General features: G+C 39.3%; 1 protein-coding gene and 1 long non-coding RNA gene across 10 annotated transcripts in view; one reads left to right on the top strand and one right to left on the bottom strand.

Annotated features, from left to right (window-relative positions):
• The window catches only part of Spag17 (sperm associated antigen 17), a 218,993-nt gene that overhangs the window by 30,915 nt on the left and 167,948 nt on the right, over nucleotides 1-20,130 (top strand). For all 7 annotated transcript variants that reach the window (XR_001234871.1, XM_013516486.1, XM_013516484.1 and 4 more), the window contains exons 2-3: nucleotides 3,674-3,814; nucleotides 4,378-4,464. Coding sequence is in view for 6 of the 7 variants with exons in the window: in XM_013516486.1 (XP_013371940.1) it covers nucleotides 3,674-3,814; nucleotides 4,378-4,464 (228 nt within the window). In the remaining variant the exon portion in view is untranslated. The remainder of the gene's footprint in view (nucleotides 1-3,673; nucleotides 3,815-4,377; nucleotides 4,465-20,130) is intronic.
• Nucleotides 1-20,130, bottom strand: part of LOC102011240 — a 31,741-nt gene that overhangs the window by 9,765 nt on the left and 1,846 nt on the right. For 2 of the 3 annotated variants that reach the window (XR_261731.2, XR_001234872.1), the window contains exon 2: nucleotides 2,872-3,020. This is a non-coding gene — a long non-coding RNA (uncharacterized LOC102011240). Of the gene's footprint in view, nucleotides 1-2,298; nucleotides 2,415-2,871; nucleotides 3,021-20,130 lie in introns of all 3 variants that reach the window. The other variant, XR_261732.2, reaches the window with a different exon arrangement.

Below are 20,130 nucleotides of genomic sequence, written 5' to 3'. Positions count from 1 at the left end.
CTTGAGACGGCCAAGTTGTCTGGGTTTGCATGAATACTTTCTTGCCTTAGGAGACTACCATGTAAGTGTTTGGGTTAAGACGCCCTCCTGCCAGGCTTCAAATTAGGTGAGACTGGTAAAGTAAATAAAAGGTAATGGATTGTGTCCATACATGACTTCATTCCATCCTTTGAATGCCTTTATCGATAACTACTCTGTAATATATGCCCCAGGTAATAGAAAGCTGACTTTATTTCCTAAGGTGTTTGAGGTGTACCAAACTAAGACCCTCTTCTTTCACCACTGAATACACCCAGGGCAGATTTTCTTAGACTATTAATATTTTCTTTCTCTCAGCTCATGCTAATTATATCCAAACTTCTTGAACTGTTTTTAAACAAACTCACTTAAGATCCATTATTGAGCAAAGAAACAAAGTACAGCGCTCCTGTACTCACAAGTGTGTTTAATAAGGTTGTGCACATTTTACCTGCATTCCTCTCACCAGTGGTCAACATTTCCTTCGCTATACTAAACTTCTTTTGCTTCCCTGTGAATTTAAACTTAAGGTCTCTCTCCAACTCCATGTTGGAACAGTATAGGTGGTGGTATGTTTTTAATAATGTTTACCAAATCTAATTTGTGTTTGTTTGTTTGTTTGTTTGTTTTAATTCCCATTTTTTAGATTGCCATCAGTTTGTAGCAGCTGAGAACTTACAGTTACCTTGCAATACTAAGAGCAAAAGTCAGAAATTATATGTGCACAGCATCATTTATTTACCTAGTCTTCTGAATTACACATGGGGAAATCACTTACTCTTCTTCGTGGACTGGAGCATCCTGCTTTCCCTGGCGTCTCACTGCCCCCTGCTGCAGGCAGTGCACACCCTTCTCCGCAGCGTTCGCTGCATTGTGACTTCCTGGGCCAGTCCCTGCCTGGTTGTTCTGGCAATGCGATTAGATACTAAGCTCCAACTCTAACAAAGTCCTCCATGGGGCTTCTTCTTTATATAGATTCAACTTCTGAAGCAGGAAAGTGGGCAAGTGGGCACTCTTTTGTGGGCAACAGAGTATAGACAGGAAAGTGGGCCCCAGTTGGATGTTAATCCCCTTCAAATGGAGAGGTATACCCCAAATGCCCAGTGTATCTCATAGCGAACTCCCAGCAAATTTAGGCCTGCTCCAGCTTAGGAGAAGTATTTCCAGGTAAACTCAGAAATCCTACAAGTTTTAGTGTAGCAGCATGATTTGGAAAAAAAAATCTACTGTTAATTAAGATCCATTATTGAGCAAAGAAACAAAACCCCTGGATGGAGAAGGGAGGGAGAGGGGGAGGGGGATGGGAGGAGAGACAGACACAGAGGACTTTGGGGAACTTCTGTAGCCTCCCATCCTTTGTAAAACTGGTATTTAAAAAACTCTAATTTTTAAGATATGATGTTTTAAGGTTTTAAGGCACAGTCTATTTTTGAAATCTCAACAAACTTTAATATTTAATATGAATCTTTATCTGTTAGTAATAAAGCACAGATAGTAATATGGTGATCAGTCATATGCAGTTTAAGGATTATAAAAGGGCATCCTTTCTTTCAAAACTGTCCCAAAATTTTCACAAAGCTGTAAGCCTTGTATGTAGCCTCTGTGAGGTTCTGCCAAAATGACATGGAACGATTTGGTCAGTTTCATCATGCCTCTGTTTTTCCATTTATAGATAGGAGTGCACCTATTTCACGGGGTTGCTGAGGAATGCAGTGGGACAGCCTTCACCTGGCACACGGGAGAATCACAGTGCTCCTCCCTCCCCTCCCTCTCCTTTTTATCTGAAGTGGCCAACACCTGCCTTTGACATTAGATATGAATGTCTGGGTGGGAGGTGGAGTGTGATGCCCTCTTTCCAAATTGTCTCCAAGGGCAGAGAGGCCGCCTTTCCTTGTCACCATTAGCTTTCAAAAACAAGCAAAGAAACTTATAGTGGGTTAAGTGGGTAGAGGTGATGATTAGTTTTGAAAACTGTGTGTCAGGAACTGTAACATATTACCTGCCCTGGAACCACGTATCCCTTACCATGAGAATGAAAGAGATTTTCCCTCTTTATTAGTGTCTGGAGATGCAAACGAGAGGTGAGAAGGAGTCCAATACAGGAAAGGTCATTTTGTGAGCATGGAATTTTTCTCTAAATACTCTACTATAAATATCATACTTACTTTTTAGAACTGGCACATTTAAAAAACAGATATTCTGTATTTCTATGGCAAATGAACAAACAAAAAGAATGTCAAACTCAACAGCAAAGCTTAAAACATGTAAGGTCATATCTACCTGTGCATACCTGCAGCATGTACAACATTCGCTTTGTAAGGTTTTATGTTCTTACATATGGTTTTGCTTTGGCAGTCGCATTGAAAATTGGATGGTTCTTGTTAGACAGTAAGTTTCTATGGAGAAAAATAAGAATTTAAGGACAATCGCTCTTTGAGGGTAAGAACGAATTGACACTAGGTCTTCTCCCACTTACACCCTAAATCTGCCATCAGCCTGGTTATGCACTGGACTCACTCAGAGGGAGAACCACACAAAATTATGCCTTATGCTGAATTTATGTGACCTTTCCGAATATTCTTAGACCTTTTTTTGGTGTCCACCAAGAACAGGTTTTGTTTTTGTTTTCCCGGCACCGGGAATCAAACTCACAACCTTGTGCTTGCCAGACAGGCGCTGTGCCGCTGAGCTAAATCCCCATCCCCCGAAAGAGCACGTTTTACCTTGTTTAAATCAGACCTCTAGACAGGGGCTGGAGAGCAGCTGAGATACTGTCCTGTGAAACCCTTTGCTTTACAAAGGGGAAACTAAGACCAGAGAGGTCGTGTGCTCAGGGTGCCACCCCCTCCTTACCTCTCTTTCCTAACGTCTTTGTCGTGCGGGTTTGTTCCACCGCCCTGTAGGACTGTTGGTGTTCAAAAGCGTGCGCAGTCCTCTTTCCAGCAGCGCAAGAGGGCGACCCACTGGACTCCACTCTCAGTCTCCCAAGGAACGGCTTCTTCCTGACAGAAGTTATGGGAAACACAGAGAATTACTGATGAGATCGTTGTCATTTGTAACTTAATTTTTTAAATTATATGCAAACATTCATGTCCAAGTGTAATATTTTACTCCTTTTCTTAGAAATAGAAAGAACTCCTTTGTGAATTAACAAAAATATTCCTGTGATACATTGGGAGGAAAAGATGGGTTCCAGCACTCTTTGGCAACTTTCTCAGTATTAACCAACATTTAAAATTATTTTTTGATCCCTCTCTATACCCCTCACAGTACAGCCATAGAATGTAACAGGGAACAAAACAAAGATTGTTATTTTTGAGACTAGATTTTAATGTATATATGTGGTAGACAAGTGAACTACTACTTTACAACCACAAATCCTTCTTGGACAGCGTCGTAGTGAAAAATATCATTTTTAATAATTATTTTCCTTAAAAGACCCAGTTTCTCAAGAAACACTTTTTTAAATCAAATGGTGTGAAATTTGGCACAATACTGCCGCCTAGTGGCTGTTTCAAAGACTCCTATTACTACAAAGTTAACACTGTCTGGGTAAGATTTACAGAAAAGTACCGTTTTGCAGTGGAAATAATTTTCACACAAAATTACCTACTCAGGAACACTTAGTGTCTAATTCCATTTGATTTTGTGACAGGACGATTGGAAGGCCTCCATTGCTTTCGTGGTCGGTAATCAGATTGAGGATGATCTTCTCATTCAAGCCCTCACCTTGGCTGTCCAAGTGCCTCAGCGCAAACTCTTCAGTATAGTTTCATGGCGAGACATTCTCCTGCAGGTACTTGTGACTTCCTTTCTCAGTACCAGCCAGACTTTGTTAAATTTTAAAACTATTTTTTAAAAGCCCTTCCATATTCTTGGGCTGTTTTGTAAACTTTGGCTCATTACCTCAAATAAATATTTAGCTAGAATACATTTGAATTGTTTAGTTTGTCAGAAGTAACTTTCATTCATTAAGGTCACTCATTCAACATTCACTCATTTGATAGAGATTTCTGGGACCAACTCTGGACACCATGCTGGGTTTTGTGAGGAATTATTTAATAAATAGTTGAACAATAACAAAGTCTAGACTAAATAAGGTTCCCAGAAAGTACATGACTAATAGGAAAATGAAGTCTATGGAGATCATAGCTGTCAGGGGCCAGAGGGGAGATAACATAGAGAAGATCTGTCAGATGCATAAACCCACACAACTCACAGCTAACTAAGATGGCTAGAAATACTCCCCCCACTGGTGAGCGCCACTTCCTTGCTAGCATCCCCAAGCGCTGATGTATCTCAGTATCGCTTACCTAAGCCCTTTTTTGTCATAATATGTAAATTTTAACTTTCTTACAGATTAATGAAGCAAGTGCACTTGCCGGAAGTGCTTCATCTAAAAAGGCAAAAAAAACTGCAGGCAGTAATGCTCCACTATTTTATGAGGTAGGTGAGACTTTATTGAAGAGATTTTTGTAAGTTTTAGAAATGAGAACTGGAGTGATAATGTGATTGACTTTTTATGTATTTTCATTTTTGAAAGTAAGTTTCCTGCTTTTTGTTGAAGATGTGCTATTCCTGATGGTAGGTGTGTGTGCACACATGCACACACGCACACACACTGTACCTCCTTTTAAGCAAAATCCTCCTTTAGTTATAAAATTGTCCTACATTGTTTACAATATCAATGCAACCAATTGAAAACCATAAATCAGAAACTGTTCCATAAAAAAGTAATGTCATATGTTTTCATGTTAATTATTGAGTATGTGATGGTATTAAAAGAAGTTATTATTAGGATATCACAAAGTGTTGATTTCACCACCGAAACAAGAAAGAATTTCATGTATAAGACAGAGCCACAGCTGGAATAATGTTCCATCAGTTTAGGGACTTTCTGAACATTTTATATCCGATTTTAACTAAAGTGAAAACAGTGACATTCTTCAATTTGAGTATATGTGCTGCTAAAGGAAGCATAGCGTTCCTCAGATTACGGCCCATTCCATTTCTAACAGTTGCTTGATACAAATTCTGACATGTGCAAAAACCTTAGAATTCATGCTCAGTACAAGCGGATTTCTTCTCACCCTGCTTTGTTAATATCTGACTTACACATTGAAAAAAAACTCTATAAACCTCTAGAGATTAATTAGAATGTCACAATTTGTTAAGAACTGTTTTATCATTTTGCATACCTAAAGCAAACATTTTGGGATCTTTTTGAGACAAATGTGATTTTATTTTGTTGGTGACTATTAAGGTTTTTATGTGTCTAAGGTCTGTGATGATTCTGTAATGATCTCTTTAGTACTGAGTAGTGCTATCTGAAAAACTTCTCTTGGATTTATTCACAATTGACAATCCTGTGAATTTTATGTAGTTAGTTCATGCTATACTGTTCTTGCGACCATAGAAAACTCATTCTGTGCTGTCAGAATCAAATAGCATACTGTCTTTTGTTGTGATGTTCTAAATGTGTATTCTCCAGTTGAAACATTATGTGATACCTGGATTTGAAATACTGGACTTTTTCTTCAGAAGTAGCCATAGAAATCCAAGTCCAATTTTCAGGCCTGGGATCAATTAGCCCCCCAAAGGATTCTTTCTTCTTCAAAGATGCTCAGTAAAAATCAGAGATGATAACAGGGCAGTTTGACGTTTAATCTGGACAGGCATTTTGACTTGGATGTGGGCTAGCACAATGCTACAAATCCAGAATGAAGTTAGAAAGCCATTCCTCTCCAATATGTGCTACGTCTCTTGGTTGAATATTCTTCAACCTCAGGGGAGGTCCCTCTCACATCTGGCTTTCCCACATTCTTCCAGTGGAGCATTCGGGCAATAAGCTTCCCACACCCACCCACATACCCTTTTCTGAGTGGTTCCAGAAGCAAAGGGAAGGCAGGGTGGAGTACCACAAAGCTTGGACCATGGGTGCACCAGATATTCATTAATGTCCATCACTGTGGCAAAACGATAATGAACAGAAAGTAAATGCAGGCTTTATGTCCTTGGCATTAGCCAAGCACAGATTGCACAGCTGCAGAAGAGGGAAACGTTTCTCCTTCCGTCCCTCCACACTGAGGACCTGTTCCAGAACACTGTCCCCTGACACCTTATACCAAGTGAATTGAAAACCTACTAGCAATGACTGTAGAGCCCCAAAGTAGTTGTGAGTGGGGGCCGTGGAAGACACAGAAGCCAACATCTCTTAGGACTTCTGAGCTTTCAAGCCACATGAGACACTGTGTTCATGAGCATACTTCTTTTTAAAGTCTTCCATTGATCCTTTGCAACTAGGACACCTGCCACAAGTAAACTCCTAAGGGCCTCTTTGAAGAACTCTTACATTTCCTTTTTTGGAGGAAACTCTGTAATAGGAGAAAACAGATAACCTGACAAAATTGCTTGTTACATGGGATATTTTTAGAGTCCTCTTTCCTTGTAGATCTCCATTTCGGGAGGAGAACTCAGTACATCATAAAGGAAGGCAGGCACTTAGATGCTCATATTTACTTCTACTTGAAAGATGCTCTTTTTGGCTCAGTTGCTCTTACTTTAAATGCAATTAACCAATTTGGCTTCCCAGCCTGTGGTTGATTAGGAGCGACCAATTAAAGTGAGACTTCACTACATGACTAAATATTGTCCCAACCACATTACATATTTTCAATGAAAACTTGAATGTCTGGGCTAGCACAGGCCACATTCCTGAATGATTTGCTCAAGGTTTCACTTGAATTGCTTGGTGTTGTGTACACACAGCCTCATTTGAAATTATGTAATTTCCCCTGGAACCTTAGAATTTCATCTAGCCATGATATTGTATATATGAGTACTCACAAGCTATAGGTTTTTGAAGACCTGCTTAGATTTACTCTAATTCCACAGAGACATTGTTGCAGCTTATTTGTTCACTCACCTCCTCATTTTGGAAACCATTTTTGGTCTGCTAGGAACTGCTCCAAGGACACTCAGCGAGGAATGCGAATAAAACCTATTATTTTGCTGTTACATCAATTGATGATGAGGATAAGGATAATCATACGCACCGGCACATAATCACGATTCCCAAAATGCAGTACTATTTGAGGATGTGCACACATGTGAAGAAAGAGACACACATATATTGTTCACAATATATATTGGCCAGTTTTACCAGCTATTAACAAATACATTTATGTTCAAGCACTGTAAGTATAATGGAGAGGGAGGAGGAAATACAAATACTTGTAAAGACTCTAACCTTGAGAAGCGTTCAGACTAGAGACAAATATATAGAGATATAGATATAGATATAGATACAGATACATAGACGTATAGATATTCCTTAACTTGGCACCTAGTAGGTATTCAGTAAATATTTGTTAAATAATACAATGCAGAAAACAGTGAAGTATTGGGGCAGAGATAAAATGTTACGGGAATTTAAAGGAGAATGAGACATCCTGAGCTGGGATGAGGGTGGAGGGGAAGGTGTGATCCAGAGAAGGTTTTGGAGAAACATTTGAAGGAAAAGGATAGGGAACCTAGTATTTTTGGCCTTTAAAATATTACCCTAGTTAACCCCCATTACAGTTCTACAAGGACATCTAACTAGCTTCATTTTACGCATAAAGGACTGAGACATGTAGAAGGTAGGAAATTTTCTAACTAGAAAATTGAAATTACAAATTGCAAGAACCTGAAATTTTAAAATACACGGTCTCAAGTTTTTCACTCTACCACAAACCCAGTGGTATTTCACAAGTCTCGAAGCTGTCCAGCTCAAATGGATACTTCTTGACATTCAAATTCAGGAAGGGACAGTTTAAGGAAAGGAAGTACATCAAGCAGTGCTATCAGAATGGAAAAAGACTGAATGAATCAATGTACATGGATGATCAGTAAACACGGTGAATGTTTCAATTGAAAAGAAATCTATTACAGCAAAATAAAGGAATTCAAAAAGACCCCTCAGAATACTTCCCCTTGCTTTGAATGTACTTATTCCTTCATTTTTGCCATTTTCTGAAGCAGTTCCGGAAGTGTTTTTTGTTTTTTGTTTTCACAAGAGTCTTATGAGCTATGTTCAAAACTACTGCGGGGGCTGGGGATTTAGCTCAGGGGCAAAAGCGCCTGCCTGGCAAGCGTAAGGTCATGAGTTCAATCCCTTGTACCGGAAAAAAAAACAAAACAAAACAAAAATCAAAACTACTGTGACTGCTGTTGGGTGCCATCCAACTGAGAGGCAGACTTGCCAAAGCGTTGTGGTGTGTGCTCAGCCACTTTATTCACAAGTCTGTCACTGTTTGTCTTCTGGCTTTGACTTTTCAAAGTCAAAATGACCTTTAAATGTTAATGCTTTGAATCAATTCATGTCATTGAGGCAGCCATGACAGCTCAACTAAAGATACTCACAAAAGAGCACTTCCAGAACTGCTTCATGAATTGGCAGTAACAACGGGATTAGTGTGTTCAAAGTCTGAGGGGGATTAATGACAGTGTGTCTTTTACTGTAATTTTTTAAAATTTAAACATTCTATACATATTTTGATCCCACCTTATATACTAGATTTGCTGTTCTATGCTACACTATGTGCTAAATAGGAAAGATAAGTCCTTAACATCTTTTAATTGCAGCTTTAAAATGCTAAATATGATATCGATAAGAAGACATACCAAATACTGAAAAACATATGTGCTTTTGTTTCATAACTGAACATAAATTTACTAACTCAATTTGGACAGATATTTTTCTGTATGTGTGTGCTTTTTGGCCCACGCTGAAAATCTGGCTTTTCATCTGCAGACCTACTGAGTCTTGATTATAACTAAAAGGGGAAATTTTAATGGTCATTCAAAACTGTCTATGTAAAAGCAATAGTAAAAGACCTGCTGAACAAAATTGTCCCCTAAGAATAAGGGGTTTATGCTTTATTAAAATTCATGGCTACTTTATTTCACAACAGTCAATTTTCAAATTTTCTGTATAATAAAGAACTCAGACGACCCTAAAGACTAAGTAATACGGTGCAATTGTAGGAATGCAAATGATTATTTAGTTTCCTTTTATTGTCTCAGTAAGAGAATAAGAACTTGTTTTTTATAAATATGTCTTAAGGAAAATATTTCTACTGGCTTTCTATCAAACTAAGAGATCATCAAATGTGGAAGGATGTGTCTGTTATTAGATTTGAGAATAATGGACCAGTGCTATTTAAAAAGATTCAGGATACAAACATTGTATCTTCAGGTCTTATTCATTCAATCACATTTTTAAGATACTATAGTTGGCTAGTACATTGGAATAGCATGCTCACATGCAGTCATCCCACTTTTGGTTCTTATTTCGTGATGTGTAGGCATATTTATCAGGTCTTTCCCAAATTTATTCATAATAATTCACAAATAAGAACAGAGATGTACTTATAATCTACTTGGCTTTTCCTTTGCAGAGTCCTAATGTGAAATTCAGTGACTAAATAATGCCTCAAATTAACAGCTTCTCAATTACATTAAAAGCCCTTACTTTAGGGAGTGGCCCTTGTCAAAGTGAAAAATGAAAAATTCATTCTTCACAGATAGAGACAAATAATATGTGAAAACATTTAAGAAGTTTGAAGTTATTAAAATGGCAGATCTACTGAGAATAGAAAGAGCAGTATGTCATAGAAGAAACGAAAGAAAAGAGAGACAGGAAGCATTCGCTGGCCTTTTCAATCCTATGTTTTAAAACAAAACAAAAAAAATCTGGAAAAATTGGAAGGTAGCCAACCTAATGCCGTTATTTCATAGAGCTTAGGGACACACCAGGAAATTACAGGCCAGTTAGTTTAACTTCACTTGTAGGGAAAGTATTAAAAACTTCTGCAGGAGATCAAGTAAAAGGATGCTTAGGAAAGCACAGCTTGATTAAGGCAAGCCCGGCCAACGTGGTTTTTGGGAAGGGAAGGTCATGTCTTAGGAACTTGTTGAAATTCTTTGAAGCTATTATGGCCATCAGTCTTCAAAGAACACAGTGAAGAGCAGGATCTGTGTATCTTTTCTGTTGTACCTCAGCCCTTCAGGGATGCGTACCGAACATGGCCCACATCGGGTCCTTGGCACTCCAGATTTGGAAACCACTATCAAAATAGCAGAAAATAACCCTGATGGAACATTTTTAAAGCTGGAACCAATTAATACAACCTGATATTTATAAATGTAAAATAATGAGTCTTGGAACAAAATTTGGGAATATCAAGCTATAACAAAGAACTACTACTTTGGGACTATAAAAACAATCTAGGAGTTATTGTGCCAAAAACCAAGGCTTTGGAGGCATTTCTCACCCAAAGAAGGGAAGACAAGGCAAAAATAACAGACTAAAAGCTGTCACAGAGTAAAAAGTTATGAAGACTGCCACCAAATGAATTTTGCCACATTAGTAAAATGTGTTAACAACCTCCGCCTCCATGTTCTGGAGGAGACCAAAGCAGCCTCGAAGAGCAAGTCAAGTGCAGACTAGTCAAAAAGGACCAGAAGGTCAGGCCTGCACTGCTTAAGGAATGGGCTCCCAGGGTGCAAATATGTTTACCTATCAGGTGGGAAACCTGAAGCTCTATTTTCAAAGCAAAGCACAACTCAAGCAAAGGCATTCCAAAAAATCCCAATCATGTCCCAGTTTTTGCCCACCCTCAGGCACAGGCATCTGACCAAGCCCACACAGCAAATGATCTCCAGGACAGGAGGGAAGGTAGACCCAGGGAGGTATGGTATCCAGTGCCAAGGAGCCTGGGATTTAGCAGCAGAAAACCCAATTATACAAGGACTGCCTTTTGGCTAGGAGATTCGGGCAGGTGGCAAAGCAAGAAACCAGTCAAACATTCCAGGAAATGGCTATCAGTGAGGACCAGTCACAAGAATAAAGCAAGGTTCAGCTAACAAAGAATAGCTATCACATCTCCACCGAATGTTAGCTTCTCTGACACTGTGCATTTTAGACACCACGATTGGAAGAATACTAGAGAAGGAATCAGGAAGACTAATCACTTTATCTCTGTAGATAAGACTTGCATTTATAGATCATGGTAATTATAGTTACCATTGATTGAACATTTAGCTTATTCCCATGTTCCTTCTGCTTGGATCACTCATGAGTTGAGGACAGTTTAAATTCTGCAACTAGTTGCTGCTACACAACATGTATTAAGTATAAGTTACTGTTAGTTAATTAGAATCAAGCTTTAAATCATTCAGTAGTTCTATGATATGTTTATTACTTCTTCAACTCAAGGCAAAAAGAAAGATATATCTGTAAATAATAAAGCAATCAAATAATTTTAAATGGCACACTTGGCCACTTGGGACACTTGGATGAGTGACTTTTGCCCAAGTGTTTGTATCAACACAGATGCTTAATTCTTACAGGTAAGATTTATGTGGTTAAGATTTTGCTATATTTATATCTAATAGAATTCAAAAAAGTTTGAGGAAAAATTTTCCTGGGATACTATAACTATTCTGCATTATATTCCTTTTGTATTTTCCTCTCTATCTCTCACCTAAGCTAGTGAATACAACAAATGCTCATCTCAGCTATTTTCTTATTAAGCTGTTATTTTCTCATATGCTGCGTGATGAGCACAGAATTGAGGGAGACGTCTATACTCTCAAGAGCTTACAGTCAATAATTTCATAAGCCATATATTTGTTCTATGTTATTTTGTGACACTTTAATGCCTTGTAGGAAGCCTAATGTGAAAGCTGCATATTAAAGCCTTGGTAATAATTGAGTCTGCTCTTCATTGAGCTTTGTGGTTGACCTCATTATTGTTCACAAGTTCCAGCCAAAAGGGTAATAGTCCCCAGACTGGGTATACTGGAAAGAGGAGGGAGGGAGGGGCAACGAACGCACCCGAAAGCCAGAGATGCAGCAAAGATATAGAAGCCCTTGTTTCCTTAGAGAGAGAGAAAGCATACCTGGAATTGAAGTATGGTAACAATTTTCATGCTTCTAAATGCTTTTAGTGTGACCTCTATTCCCGAAATTCTAACTCTTTCTTCAATCTTTGGTTGCAAGGAAAGGAAGAAGAAATACCAAACTAAATGAGGGTATCGGCTGGGACAATTGATAATTGGATAGAAATTTATTTATATTTATTGAAAAGCTACTGTGTATATCGGAGGCACCTAACTGACAGGCATTTGAGTGGATTACTTTCAGATGGATATTTACATATGTTAATGCCTTCATTCTTCTCTTTCCTAAATGACTGCCTGTAAAATCGTCAGGCCTACTGACTAGCATGATAGCGCAAGTGAAGTAAATTACGATCTGTATATTGCTTCAGGAATATATAAAAATACAACTATGAATTTAGTAATTTGAAACAGAGAAAATCTTACAAGAAAAAGTCTTCCCTAGAAAAATTGGAATTGTTCAAGCCCTTATTTAAAGTTAATACCACAGCCTCCCACTTATTGGGATGGCAGGGTTCGTATTGCTTGAAATTTGTAGAACTCTGACTGTGAGTTAGGCCGATAAAATGCCCTGCACGGCACGCCGTGCTCACTAAACACTCCCAAACTAACAAGCCTATGGCTGTCTTGCTCAGACTTTTACCAACAACCTATATGAAAAAGTCAATCAGGCCTAGGCATTCACATCAGGAAATTTCTATTTAGATTCTAATCATCTTTATCAGATAATTGTCTCAGTTATCCCCAGGTCTTCTTATTATTCTTTTGAGTATCTCTGGAGCTGCCTAGGAGCAAAGCAAAGGGCAATAACACATTAGTCACAGTGCACCACTGTGTCCTCCATCCTTTCTGAGGAGCTGGTCTTGTATGCTCAAAGATTCATTTTTTAATATCTTTGGGAAGAAGGCAAAACAAAATGACAAGTTCTATTTGGATTTAATGCAAGGGGCTAATACATTACTTTTGTAACTAATAAAATTTCAAGGACTGACAGCAAATTTCTGATTTGTTTTTGCTCTAGTAAAATGTCTGCTTTGAATTATGCAGAAAGAATTCTTCTTCCTGCCAACTTGTTTCAATTTCCCATGCAAAACCATCCGCAGAACCTCGTCAGGGGTTTCCTATAGAGGTTCATTTTAGGACTCTCCAATCACTGCAGGAATACACACATACATGCGTAGGCATGCACATACACACACATACACCCACCCCCCCCACACACACACACTTCCTCTTTTCAGAGCAAGCAAAGGAAAATGTAATGGTGAGGTTTGCATGTTGTACTTTCCCTTTCTGAAAGCAGAGACAAATATTGTGTTCGTCATCAATGGGTAAAAGAGCCTTTCGTTCTCACCCTGAGCTAGTGCCCTGTTTTGTGAATATAGGCCCGCCCTGTGCGTAGGTGGGGCAGGCAATTGCAGTGTGGTGTGTGATTTAAAAGGTGCTGGAAGTTCAGCCTGTCCAAAAATAGCCCCACTCGCATGGGGGTGGGACTATTTCAGGCACAGTGTCTGTAAAGGTTTGGTTTAATTGAAATGAAATTGCATTTTCAGAATGGTAACCCATGAGATAGCTAGCCTTTCCGCACGTGCTTTTTTATTGGAGATAACAGCTGAATCCTGAGGGATGTGTGTACAGACAGGGAGACATGGATAGGGAGCAGCAGGGACCAAGGCCTAGGATCCAAGCTCTATGTAACTTAGTTTGTGAGAACTCAGCCTGCCCCACAGAATTTCAGTCAGTGATTTTTTTAAATCAATATTTTCTGGAACAGGATATCTCCTAAGATAGGCAATGTACTTTGCTGGTACCCTTAAAAAGAATACAGCAACAATAATAACTCACATTTGGAAGATATTTTTGAGAACACAATATTTTCAAACATCAAATTTGGATCCCAGCAAGAACCTTGTAGGGCAGACTTGAGTGTTTCCATATCATGCAGCAAGTGAGAAAAATCTCAAAGAGGCCAGGTGACTTTCCCCACAGCCTGACCTTTCTAACTGCAAGTCCATGCTCGCTCTATCACTTCAAGCTCACCAAGACCCAGTTCCTGTAGTAAAGAAGTTAGTGATTTTATCTTGCTTTAAATTGTTCTAAACAAAAAAGCAAGCTCCAGAAGTTTTCTCTAGTGAAATTATTGAGCAAGTGTTTCCTCTTGCCTTAAAATTCTTAAAGGCACAATGCCAAATGCAGGCACATGTTTGGCATAAGAAATTGGAGTGTAATTTTACTAGTCATTCGTACGACCCTCCACACAAAACATTAGAATACTAGTAAAATAGTAAAATTCAACTCGAATGCTGAATACTTTCCATAAACGTATAAAACACAACAATAAACCAACTTCAGGAGAGAAAAGAAAAATAAAAATCAGCAGAATATTAACTAGGGTATTCTCTAGAAGCACTTGAGATGTAGGGGTATTTTCAGAAGAGACAAATGTTGGGGTAGAGTCTGATGGGGCATGATGAAGTGACTGTGAAATCTAAGATTTCTGTATCAAAACAAATCTGCTTTGCTTCTTAACTGAACATACCCACCTGCACACCTCCAGCTGACGAGCCACAGCTTCACAGTAGCTCAGCCCACTTTTAACTTCGGCTCAGCAAGCACCTTCCATGACACCACTCACTGGCTAAGAGAGTGAACTAGCACTGCTAGCTTTCCCAGCCTTTTAGCAAGACTGGCTGGGGAAATCAGCGTTGGCTGGGTGTCAGCCCCCACCTGCCTGTCACAAGATCCCTTTTCATAAGGAAAAACATTGCTGAAGTTCTGTGTGATTTGTGTGCAAATTCTTTTATTCAGCATATCTTCTACTGGTCCTTTACCTTCTGTCCATTACAAAGTTAATTCCAGCCTTCAACCTGCTTCAGTCTAATGAAACTCAGAGAGATGGAAATGAGTAACTTTGGTAGTGTATCTTAACAAGTTCTAAAAGGTACAAAGCATACACGGAGCAATCCACATATATTTCTAAAGTTTTGAGAGAAAGGATTTGAGAAAGTGGTCTGAAAGCTGAATGGGCAATTTATGAAGTAATGAGGGAGGGAAAGAATTCTAGGATTCTAGGGAAGGGAGCCGACCCATGCAAAGTCAAGCAGAAGTAACAAGGCACAGTGTGACCAGGGATTTGCATGGAGGGTATCCCCCATGTGTAGAGGCAAAGTAGAAGGAGTAGTCAGGGAAAGGGGTTAGCAGCTGGGTCAAACCAGGCCATAGAAGACCGCACGGTGTCCTGCCAAGGAGTGTGGTCTACCGTTTAGGCATGAAAAGCACGGTGAAATTCTGAGTAGGCAAGGAATATATCAGAATCAGAGTACAGGAAGAATTCTACGAGAGGTTAGAGGGATGGCACTTTTTAAAAACAATTAAGTGATATATAGTATTTAAATTGTATATAATTTATTAACTGTTTAAATACCAATGCATGAAACTATAGAAATTTTTGGAAATATAGAGAAAGCATAACTTATAGAGTAGACAAGAATATTCTTCCACTCAGACCTGTGTGCCTTATTTTACAAAATAGAAACTATATATGTTTAATCACACCTTCCTTTTCACATAGTGTTGTCATTTTTCAAAATCCATATTCCAAGTGCCAGATGTGTAATCCCAGCACTCAGGAGGCTGAGGCAGGAGGATCATTGCGAGTTCGAGGCCAGCCTGGGCTACAAAGTGAGCTCAAGGCCAGCCTGAACTGCGTTGTGAGACCCTATCTCAGAAAGACAAAAGAAAATCCATATTCAGCATACATAATAGAAATCATGTCTCTATTCAGTCATGTGTTTAACCATTCCTCCTTTTGTTAAATTTAGACTGTTTACCAATAGTTATGACCCTGATTGTCTCCTTATAAAAAATTTTATGAAGCAAACTTACTGGGTCTTAGTATATAAATCTTTTTAAAACCCTTGACAAGCATTGTCAAAATTCATTGGAGATAATTCATGCCAAATCACATTCTTTCTTTCAGTTCCAATTTAACCACACCCTCTTCAGCACTGTATTTTTAATCCTAGTCAATTTGATAAGCAAAAATTGTAAGATTGGACATGTAATCATATTTTTACTTGCTATGTTTTGTGAATATGGAATTCATTAAAGTGCAACGATTATGTAATTTTGTTTTCAGATTTTTTGAGATAATGGGAAGAACCCTCTACTGTTGAAATTCAGAATGGAAAAAATATTGGCTTTAAGTAATTTCAAAGTAAACTTTAGGTGCTGTGATGGATCCCAGCAGGACGAGCCAGCACTGGCACCTGAGCAGCATCACCAGCACACTTCGGGAGGACAGAGGTGCAGAGCTGCTCATAAGGGCTACACTGCAAGAGGGGCCTCCAGGGACACTTAAACAAGGCCTATTGCAGTGGGACCAGGAATGACAGCCTCAGATGGTGGAGTCTGGAAGGGTAGCTGCAGGAAGCACTTCAATGTGAGCCGCTTCCTTTCCTAACTTCCTCTCACCTCCGTGTGCCAGCCATCTAAGTAGTATGCCTCAAACCACTTGGAGAGCTTGTTAAAAATATGCACTCCAGCCCCCAGACCTGGTGATGGATCCATGAGTGTGTTTAGGGGCATCCAAGAACTCATCTTCTAAATAAGCACCCAGGTACTTGTGAGCTTGCCACTGGAGAAATTCAGACATACTTCTATCCATTTGCTGCTAATCAGAATAGGGACCACCCTCTTAAATGGTGAGCTCTCCATCAATACTCTGAGTCCCTTTTGCCACCAAACCAGCAGTGATCTGGGAATGGTCAGAAAGTTTCCATGTCTTATTTGGTCTCCTGCTCAGTAAGGTAAATGGTACTACCTGCCAGCCTGTCCAGAGGAACTTATCATCTTGGTCTTATAGCCTCTGGAAAAAATAGAATACCTCTGCTAAATTAAATACCTTCAGACGTAGGGACTCAGTACAGTCAGAAAAGCTGGAGGAATGCCAGGTGTGGTTGTGTACACTGTAATCCCAGCATTTCGGAGGCTGAGGCAGGAGGATCGCTGTGAGTTCAAGATCAGATTGGGCTATGTAGTGAGTTCAAGGCCAGCCTGAACTGCACAGTGAGACCTTGTTAAAAAAAATAATAATAATAACTGGAGGAGTAGGTCTGCAGTGGGAGCTCTTAAGTACACATCCAAGGGTTTTAAAGTTTGCCATCCTGGTTTGTCAGGATATCTAATAAACTCGCTGTCTTCTTCATCCTCGTCATCCTTGTCGTCGTCGTCGTCTTCTTCGTCGTCCTCGTCATCGTCGCTGCTGCTGCTGCTTGCTCATTTTATGAGTAATAACTAAAGATAAATAATATGCAAACTCACAGGTTCTTCATATAGCTGTCTGGGAATGTCACTCACCTACTTAAAACCCTGCATCTTCCCATTACTTTCAAACAAAAACCCAAATTCTTTCATATGTTATTCAAGCCCCTAGTGGTCTCACCATTTGTTGTCATCATCACCTTCACCCCCTCCCTACGCCCACACTCCCAGCCTTTTCTAGTTTCCTAAATACACACTTCTGGCCTCCACCCTTGTGCCAAGGACACTGCCTTCTTCTCCTTCCTCTTGTTCCCCCACCTGACATCACCTGGCCTCGGTCACTGCCACTTCCACTGATCTGTCAAAACTCAGAAACTACACCCCAAGGAGTTTGCTGACCCACCCACAGGGACAGCTGTGTGGCTGGTGTGCCATCGCATGGGCCTCAGCGCCACTGCTCACCTCCACCATTTGGTAACAGGATGCTGTCCCACGCCCTGTGCACCCGTAGCCAGCTTCCCTCACTCAACTAAGAGCTCTCTGTAGGAAGGGCCTGCTTCTTTTTTAAAATTTTTTTTAATTTTTATTTTTCTTAGTACATGTTTGCAGTACATAATGGTTACATTTGACATGGGGAGTTGGTACCTGTATAGAACACATCTCACTTTCTTTAAATCTCCTTATTCCAACCCATCTCAAACTTTTGGTCCCCTTTCCTTTTGCAAAATATCCATCTCCCTATTTCCCATTTTCTTTTATTTTGCTCTTCGTTTACATTTTGGGTTTCTTATGTTAGAGAAACCATCCAGTACGTAAATTTTATGCCTGATGTATTTCACTAACATTATGATCTCAAAGTGTATCCATTTTCTTACAAGTGATTCATTTATCCTTTTTATAGCAGAATAGTACTCTATGGTGTATGAATTCCACACTTTTTTATCCATTCATCTGTTGATAGGCTGCTTGCAAGACTTAGCTATTATGAATTGTGCGGCTATAAATGTGGGCATGCACTTATGACTGTAATATGTCTTTAATTCCTTCAGGAAGATAGCTAGAAAGGGAATAGCTGGGTTGAATGGAATGTCTAGTTTTAGGTTTTTGAGAAATCGCTATACTGATTTCCATAATGGTTCCACTAGTTTAATTCTCCCCAACAAGGCAGAAAATTTCCTTTTTCTCTACAGCCTATCCAGGGTTTGTTATTATTTGATTTCTTGATGATAGCCACTGTTTCTGGAGTAAGATGGAGTCTCCATGTTGTTTTAATCTGCGTTTCTCTATTGGACAGAAATATTGAACATTTTCTCATGTATTTACTAGCCATTTGTACTTTTTCTGAGAAGTGTCTATTTCAGTTGCCCATTTTCAATTAGGCCTTTTATTTTCAGGGTTCTAAAGGGTTTTTTTTTTTTAGTTCTTTGTCTATTCCAGGCATTATTCTTCTGTCAGAGGAATAGCTGGCAAAATCTTTTCCCCATTCTTTGCTTTTTTTTCCTGAATCTCCAGGAATGGGAATATAGTAGGGTTCTGGAAAACCTGATTAATAAATGATAAAGTACATCACTAAAATGTCAATTCATAACCCAGGCTGGTTCCATTTTATCAGTTAGATGGTAAAAACGGGCATCACCAGGATTGCACCACAAGAATTTCCCAGCTACAGAACACATCTCTGTGTGAAGTGAACATTAATAGTTTACCTTTCAGAAGTCCCTAGTTTTAAACAACATCAAAAACGTACCCTAAGAAACTCAAGTTTTGATCAAAGCCAAGCAGAAATTACAAATATGGGTGAGTCACAACCAGTATAGTAGAAGCAACACTTGCAATTAAGCTGTGTAATGGCCCTCTGATTTAGTTCATGTAATAACTACTGACTGCCATTATATCTTAGACTTTAGATCAGGGAGAATTAATAGATAAATGCTGATATTCTATGAGGCTTATTTTTAAATTTTGGAGGAGAAACAATAGAAACGATAAATTGTATATTATGTTAGATGGTAATATGGCTATGGAGCAAAGAAGGAACAAGGGTAAGAAGTAGGAGGGTTACTAATTTGAGTGGCCAGAAAAGACAAGACTGAGGGTAATGTCTGAATCACAATCTGGAGGAGAGGGTGAAGCTATGTGGCTGCAAAGGAAAGAGCCCCCAGTAAGCCAGAAATAGCACATGTGAAGGGTTTGAAGCAGAGTTATTTAACGTCAGAAAGGAGGTGCAGCTAGAGGGGAGGGAAGGCAACAGGAGACGTAGGTAGTGAGACTATGTAAGAAGTGAGCTGAAGCAACTCAAGGGACTTGGAAAGAAACCTCAACTAGGCAGGAGGAGTGCTGGATTTGGAATCTGGCCTTCAGGAATCTGGGGATTTCCATCTGGAAAGGAGTTCACTTGAGAAAATGTTGGTCAATCCCAGAATTTAGAAAAGAGAAGCAGATGTCACATTTGGTTAAAGGAACAGACTCTAGAGTCACAATGCATGAAGATTAATACTGATGTAGGACCTCTAAATGATACAGGGAAAATATTATAACTTCCAACCTGTTATATGTCAGATATGCTGAGTTCATGTTCACCAAAAATCAAAGAGGGAAGTCTAAGGAACAACAGAGGCTAAGGGTAGGAAATATTTATTGAGGGAGATAGCTCCTTAGAGGGAGGAGGGGATCCGAAAATGGGTTGCCAATGAGCCCACTTCGAAAAGAAAGTTTTATAAAGCAAAATCATGAGGTGGGCATAAAATCATGAGCAAGAACAACATGAGATGAAACCATGTTTAACCAATAAGATTACAAGTATAGCCACTTAGGTAAAGTTGATCAATTGGGGGAGCGGGTCAAATAGCAAATGTACATGGAAAGAATAAGGACCTTTTGGAAGAGATAAATCAAGAGATCCTA

This window comes from Chinchilla lanigera, unplaced genomic scaffold (genome assembly GCF_000276665.1).
Source record: "Chinchilla lanigera isolate Chin_1 unplaced genomic scaffold, ChiLan1.0 scaffold00034, whole genome shotgun sequence".
NCBI lineage: Eukaryota > Metazoa > Chordata > Mammalia > Rodentia > Chinchillidae > Chinchilla > Chinchilla lanigera.
The sequence above is the reverse complement of the archived record's forward strand: the minus strand, read 5'-3'. Positions and strand labels throughout refer to the sequence as shown.